At 33.8% G+C, this 8,000-nt stretch overlaps 1 protein-coding gene across 1 annotated transcript; it reads right to left on the reverse strand.

The window, feature by feature from the left end:
- Positions 1–1,060: 1,060 nt before the first annotated feature.
- On the reverse strand, positions 1,061–5,923 carry LOC121312094 (interferon-induced protein with tetratricopeptide repeats 1-like; the record flags this gene model as incomplete). The annotated part of the gene is made up of 3 exons (XM_041244108.1): positions 1,061–2,892; positions 5,036–5,040; positions 5,527–5,923. Coding segments are annotated over 3 exons (1,846 nt in total), but the record flags the coding sequence as incomplete, so codon positions are not given.
- Positions 5,924–8,000: the final 2,077 nt, after the last annotated feature.

Raw genomic sequence — 8,000 nt, forward strand, 5'->3', positions numbered from 1 at the left:
TAACAAAGCACACATCAGCACATTTTATGAAATCAGCAGCTGGTTATTCAGCTTCTATTTTTCTTGCATTTTTACTGCAATGATTCACACAGGTCAACACCAGCACCCTTGTATCTTTCATTGTCTGGGTCAAGCTGCAATGCTTTCTCTTTACAGATGATAGCTTGTGGATTCTTGTTCTGAGTTGATGTGCTGAACCCAGAACAGCCATGGTGAATGTGGCTGTATCGATTAATTGGATTCTTGCATTTTAAAAAAAAAAAAATCAAAGGTGTAGTAGAGAGAAATCGTTGTAAAAGAAATATTGGATTTGTACTTAGTAGAGATACTAGTATGAACATAATTTACACAATATTGAAAAATACATCTAGTCAAAACGTGTCATTGAATTTTAATTTATTTTAGTATTTCTTAAGGTATAGCATATTTTAAGGACACATTTGTGAAAAGTTAGTACAGTCACACATCAGCACATTTTTTAAACTTATACTTTCAGAAAATAAAAAAGTCATTCTCTTAGACAAAGTGCAGAAATGTATTTGATCATTTCAACTTTTAAAAAAAAACAAGACAATGACATTTCAACCACTAGGTCTTCAACAGATTGAGTAAAATCATCACAGAAATTACTTTAATAGAGTAACAACGTATCAATTAGTTACAACACAATAGGAATGATAACATTTTCAATAAGTCAAATCACATCACATAATTAAAAAATAATACTATTATCGATTATACATTTCACAATTATGTATCAAATTAAAAACATCTCTTTAATAATTAAAACCAAATAAGCAATAACGAAGGTCTGTTTATTTTTTATGTCGATTCATATCACAATTACAACAAATAACTGTTTAATTATATAACTCACACATTTTAAAAGTTGAAATATTTCTCTAATGATTCAAATCTGGTAAAAAATCAGTTCATTGGATCAATTCACATCACATAATTAGGACCTAGTATAATTTTACATTTATTATGAATCAAATAAAAAAAAAAATCTCTTTAATAACTAAAAGCAGATAAGCAATGACAGAGGTCAGTTCATTTTCTATTAGTCAATTCATGTCACAATTACAAAAAACAGCAATTTTAAATTGAACATGTCACAATATTTAAAAGTTTAAATATTTCTCTAATGATTCAAAGCTGGTAAACAATGACAAAAATCAGTTCATTGGGTCAATTCACATCACGTAATTCGGACATAGTATGATTATCAATGATACGTTTTGCGGTTGTCTTTCCAAATAGTAACATCACTTTAATATTTAAAAATGGATAAATCTGTTGTCATAATGTCATAATAATGACACAATCAGAAAATAACAAAACAGGAGTAGCAATAAATATTCCACCTCTATCATTGAATTTTAATTTATTTTAGTACGAGTATTTCTTGAGGTAGAGCATATTATACAGACACACTTGTGAAAAGATTATACAGTGCCTTTGTACTGCAATGAGTCACACAGGTCAAAAATAGCACCCATGTATCTTTCATTGTCTGGGTCATGCTTCAATGCCTTCTCATAGTAGTCGATTGCTTGTGGTAGCTCGTTTCTGAGTTCATGAGCTGAAGCCAAAATGGCAAAACCTTCTGCATGTTGATTCATTGCAATACGTTTTCTGGCGATTTTTTGTAGCCGAGCATAACACTTGTTGCTTGCTATAGATGTATTTTGCATTTGTAATACAATTTTATAATGTTTAATAGCATCAGGCTCTGATTTTTTGTAATAATACTGGAAGTTCCCAAAACAAAGATGTAATCTCTGTATATCATCAAGCCATGTAAATGGCGTGTCAAATAACCTCTGATATATATGTTCTGCTTGTGGCATGTTGTTAGATTCTGCATACATTTGTGCCAGATCTAACTGAGGATTAATTTTTGATGGCTTCATCCTAACAGCCTTTTCTAAGTGTACAATACTTAATTTAACAAATTGCTCAAACTCTGTGGGATCCTGATTCCACTGGCCCTGGAATTTGCCAATTTTGGATCTGTAGGTAAGTCCTAATTGATAGTGCAGAGGATGTGAATCTGGTGCTGCTTGCAACGCCTCTTTTAATACCTCCAAGGATTTGTCTGGACAGCCATGGTTTCTGAAAAACCGTGCTGCATGTACAGCAACACTGGGGCTTTGTGGTGACAGCTTCAGAGCTTGATTCACTAATTTCAGGGCTTCTTCATTTTGTTCATAAAGCTGCAGTTTTATTCCCAGGTGTACCATGAGAACTGGGTTTTCTGGATCTAGCTCTAGAGCATGTTTTAACTGTTTTAGTGCAATTGAGTCTTCAGCACAAACTGAAGGTCCAAACGTTTCAAGGCGGTACAGCACAATGGCATAATCAGCATTCCACTCCTTCTCATCTGGCTCTTCTTCAAGAGCCCTTTCAAAACATTCTTTTGCTATCTTATAATGTTTCTCATCACAGACCTTCAAAAAGGACCATCCCTTCTCCGCGTACACAATAGGAAGAAGGACACTGTAGCGGGAGGCTGTGGGGAACGTCTTGCAAATGTCTTCCAGCTTCTCCAGGTAGCTCTGGGCTTTGGTGAGCTCACCCATGTGATAGTGCACCCAAGCAAAGTTTCCATAAGTAACAATGACCAGCTTCTCAAATTCATCTTCATGGTCCTTCTTTGTTATCTCTTCAGCTTGTTCTAGATATTTCAGGGCTTCTTCATTAAAACCTTTCAGGTGCTTCACATAAGCAAGGTAATTGTAGAGTTTTCCCTTATATTTTTCCACGGAGAATTGTATATTTTCAGGAATTGTGATTTCCAAATCGTTAATCTTAATTTCTTCTTTTTTCAAATCCCATGTGAAGTGACACTCTAGTTGAAGCAATTTGTCATGCAGGGTATTTTGTGAGCTGTAAATTACAAGTTATCAAGATGATAATGAAATTCAATATTATGATAACATTTTCCAGTAGAAATATCTATTTCAAAATAATTATATTGACATTCCTGTACAGAACCCATGTGCTGAAAGCTGCTTAGACACTGAGGCCCAGACAGACCTGCTACTATACATTTATAAAACTAAACTAGTCAAAACCCTGAGATGGAACTGTAGTCCAAACCCCTTAATTTACACTACCATAAAATAAAAACTTTTGAAATGTAACTTCCTTTAATTTTCATCTGATTTTGTTTTAGTATGTATACCTAAACATTGATTTGATATAGAGCTTTGGTGTCTTAAGCATACATTTAAATAGTAAAAGAATAATTGCACACAATCTACCTTACAAACACATTCCAAACATATGTCTAGGTATTTGTATTAACTCATAAATTTTAAAACTATGAGAAAGTTTCTCTACAGTTAAGAGTTGCAGTCCCGGGAATCCCAATTCCGCCATCCTGTACGAGATAATCCAGGGTATTTCAGGATTGTATTAGACAACTCTGTTTCAATTTTGACTCATGATTTTCACGTGCTTCATTGTACATTGTACATACTATCTTTTCTATTCCACGCTCTGTAATTAGTCAACCGATATGTTTTTTTGTATGTTTGTTTTTTTTAATCTTTAATCAGTGCGTGAGAAATAAAAGCTCAAAGACCTGCAAAAAATAATACAATGTGATGCCGGTTCTATTACATACTCACTAACAATCAGCCCACAAAGTCTGGTGACATGTAGACATTACCAGACAAGAAAGCAGGTAGAAGATGGTAAAAAAAAAAAAAAAAAATGAAATAAATACATAAATAAAGTAATTAATTAATTAAGAACATAAGAACATAAGAAAGTTTACAAACGAGAGGAGGCCATTCGGCCCATCTTGCTCGTTTGGTTGTTAGTAGTTTATTGATCCCAAAATCTCATCAAGCAGCTTCTTGAAGGATCCCAGGGTGTCAGCTTCAACAACATTACTGGGGAGTTGATTCCAGACCCTCACAATTCTCTGTGTAATTAATTGTATTACATGAAAACTACATAGAAGGACTTGATTGATTGTTATTTTTGATTGATTTGCCTGCTTTTAAGAGTTTGAACAAATGCGTTTTCTTGATTAACCTTAATAAAAGGCTGTATTTATGTTTTCACTCTGGCTACTGAATGATCTTCTTGCTTTACGACAATGGATCATGGAGGCTGTGTGAGTCCAGTGGTTAAAGAAAAGGGCTTGTAACCAGGAGGTTCCTGGCTTAATCACTGACTCATTGTGTGACGCTGAGCAAGTCACTTAACCTCCTTGTACCTTGTACTCAGCTTTTGGATGAGACGTTGTTGTAAGTGACTCTGCAGCTGATGCATAGTTCACACACCCTGGTCTCTGTAAGTCGCCTTGGATAAAGGCATCTGCTAAATAAACAAATAATGAGATCAAACGGAAAAATAAATATTCAATTCAGGTGTTATAAGAGTTTTACCAGGATCTCCTCTGTCCACGTTATTTTTATTATATATATATATATATATATATATATATATATATATATATATATACGTATATATATATTATATATATATATATATATTGCTTTAACACAACAGAATATTCCAGACAGTTTTTTTTTTACTTTGACCCGAGACAAAACAAACATGATGACAGCATCTTGGATTTGAGACAACGAAATTGCAAAATCACAGGATTCAGAAAAGGCATCGGGACTGCAACCCCTATCTACAACAGATTTCAAATTGAAAGACATGGGGCCATATTTTCAAAGCATTTCCTTCATTGTTTCATTTACTCCTGTTTTTTGAAAGGAGAAAAAAAAATCATGTTAATTTTACAAAATGAGAAACCAAAGCAACTTTAACGTGTTTAAAATAACTTGAAATATATAACATAGTTTTGGGGTTTTGGTTTGAACACTTAAAAAAAAAATAGAAGTTCATTAAAGACTGTAGTAAACACTTTGAAAGCATGGCCCATGATTTGATTCTAGAGCTGTATAAAGTACTTACTCCATTATTATGAACACGAATGACGACACCTTCAGTGATTTTTGTTTTTTTTAAATCTCTTCCTTCTGACTGCTGAAACCTTACCTACAGAACCTGCAGGAAAATAGACAGAGATCCCAGTTGTGCTGATGCATGATATCAACTTTTAATTGTGATCTATATATGCAAACTGATTATCATCACCACTCCAAAACTAATAGATACTGTAAACAATACTGTACACATTGAGCTTCATCTTGCCTACTGTAACCATATAAACAATATCACTCACGGTCTAATCAGACCTACCAATGAATGTTGTCAATGAAGTTAAAAGTTGGTGGTTTTGGTAAAGTGGCCTTTGTGAATAGTTACAATAAAGGAAAAGAAAAGGTTGATGGGCCTGATTCGCAGAGCTGGATTAATATTTATATTATTTCCATCCTTAAGATAATAACATACTAACTTTTTGAAAAAAGAGAAAATACTTAATCCCTGATCCTAAAGCATTTCGTATTAGGTGTAATGCAGGTTCCTTTCATATACAATAGTCCTATTACAGAGATAAGTTTAATTTAGAGATTAATATAGAAAACATACTCGAAACATCAAACAAAGATAAAGATTATTAGTCTCTGCCTTGATGGAAAAAGACTCTAGGTAGCTCTGGGCTTTGGTGAGCTCACCCATGTGATAGTGCACCCAAGCAAAGTTTCCATAAGTAACAATGACCAGCTTCTCAAATTCACCTTCATGGTCCTTCTTTGTTATCTCTTCAGCTTGTTCTAGATATTTCAGGGCTTCTTCATTAAAACCTTTCAGGTGCTTCACATAAGCAAGGTAATTGTAGAGTTTTCCCTTATATTTTTCCACGGAGAATTGTATATTTTCAGGAATTGTGATTTCCAAATCGTTAATCTTAATTTCTTCTTTTTTCAAATCCCATGTGAAGTGACACTCTAGTTGAAGCAATTTGTCATGCAGGGTATTTTCTGAGCTGTAAATTACAAGTTATCAAGATGATAATGAAATTCAATATTATGATAACATTTTCCAGTAGAAATATCTATTTCAAAATAATTATATTGACATTCCTGTACAGAACCCATGTGCTGAAAGCTGCTTAGACACTGAGGCCCAGACAGACCTGCTACTATACATTTATAAAACTAAACTAGTCAAAACCCTGAGATGGAACTGTAGTCCAAACCTCTTAATTTACAAGCAGTTTACACTAACATTAAAATGAAAAACACTTTTTGAAATGTAACTTCCTTTAATTTTCTTTAATTTTCCTCTGATTTTGTTTTAGTGTGCATACCTAAAGTACGCTGTGTAAAGGTTAGCAACGTCCTGAGGTTATAAACTGAAAGAATGAATATTTGCTTTAAAAATGAAACGTTGTTGTACAAACTCACGGTATAGTAACGACAGCTTTAGTAGCAAGTGATTTTCAAACAAAATGTGTTAATTAAATCAATCCGTTAATGCTTTGAAATTGAGTCGATGCGGCTGGTAATGAATGCATTTCTCATTAAACTTTTGAATTGTCGCGTGTCACGTGTATCCCTTCCTGTCTCAATGACTAGATAAGGAAGCTAGTCAAAATGCATGTTGATTAAATGAATGGAAGCATAATTCGCTGTTATGGAAACATACAGGGAGACGGCTCTCTCACCAGCTAGCAGCAACCAAATGGAAATAAAAAATAATGGGAATATTTATTTAGTGAATTTAAAACTGCATTTTGTCATCCAAAATGTACAATTTTTTAGAACACTTCATATGAAATGCTGATTTTACAGTCATCTGGTGTGTAGGTAAAAATCAGACAGCGCGGACTAAAAATAAATAAAAAAATAAAATTAAACCTCACTAGTCGTTTACCCTCATGTAGGCTGTAGATTGTAGGTTACAAATAAATAAGTTTGAAGTGACATTTGTGTTTGTAGTTGTTAGTTATTATACTTGTTTAAATGTATAACAACGTTATAGGCCTATATTACGCTTTTAAAAGATAAATGTCCCTAACCCAATACACAATTTTTCTATACCTGTTCGGTGAATTCCTCTCCAATCATGTTGAATGCATTTGCTCTGGTAAGTTACTCTTTGCTCTCTCTTTCAATAAACTCAACATTTAGCCACCGAACACTTACAACATTATAAGAACACTGTATATGCACACAAACGTGTGAAAGTGTACACTGTACATAAAGTGTGGGGGGAGTCTGGGGGGGGGGGGGGGGGGGGGGGGGGGAGTCTGACAACATTGCAAATACTTTTAGGCAAAATCCATGTCAATGATCTGTTGCCTCAGCCTGTAAGGAAACTTTGTTATATCTAGTATGCCGTTTTCTATTCTCAATAATTAAAACCCTCCTTTTCCGAGTGCAAATGAACTCCTGATAAATTATGACAATTAACACAAATTTCCTTTTAAATTCCCACGCAAACAAAATAAATAGTCGCAAGAAACATTGCTCGTTCAGATATTAACATTATTTTCGGAAATCACATTAGCACGATTATGTAATAACGAAATAGCCACAACGACCACTTGAAAATGCAAAATTAATGCTATATACCAAATTGTTCATTAACACCGGAGTTATCATTTACGAACTTTTGAAAATCCTGCCATTGGTGTCTTAAGCATACATTTAAATATTAAAAGAATACTTGCACACAGTCCACCTTACAAACACACACCAAACATATGCCAACATATTTTAATTTTAATTATATACTATAAATGCAATAGAACAATGTTACTCCACGATAGATTTTGGATTCGACAATGTGCTATAGCTTTCAAAAACACTTGAACAGTATACTTCCCCAAATTAGTTATAATAACAATCTTAGTGCAAGCCTGGGACCTTACTGCATTATTCTTGGAGGTCTCTGATGGGTTCTTAAATGAACACCAAAGAGCTTCAAATAAGCAAGGGAACTGTAGACTTGCCCCTTATATTTTTACAGGGAGATTCTATATCTTCAAGTATCCTCCTTTTGAAATTATGAATATTAATGACTTATTTTCTGGGGGAGGCAAAATAAGCTGATCCCTG

The sequence above is a fragment of the Polyodon spathula genome, unplaced genomic scaffold (genome assembly GCF_017654505.1).
Source record: "Polyodon spathula isolate WHYD16114869_AA unplaced genomic scaffold, ASM1765450v1 scaffolds_3537, whole genome shotgun sequence".
In the NCBI taxonomy this organism is placed as follows: Eukaryota; Metazoa; Chordata; class Actinopteri; order Acipenseriformes; family Polyodontidae; genus Polyodon; species Polyodon spathula.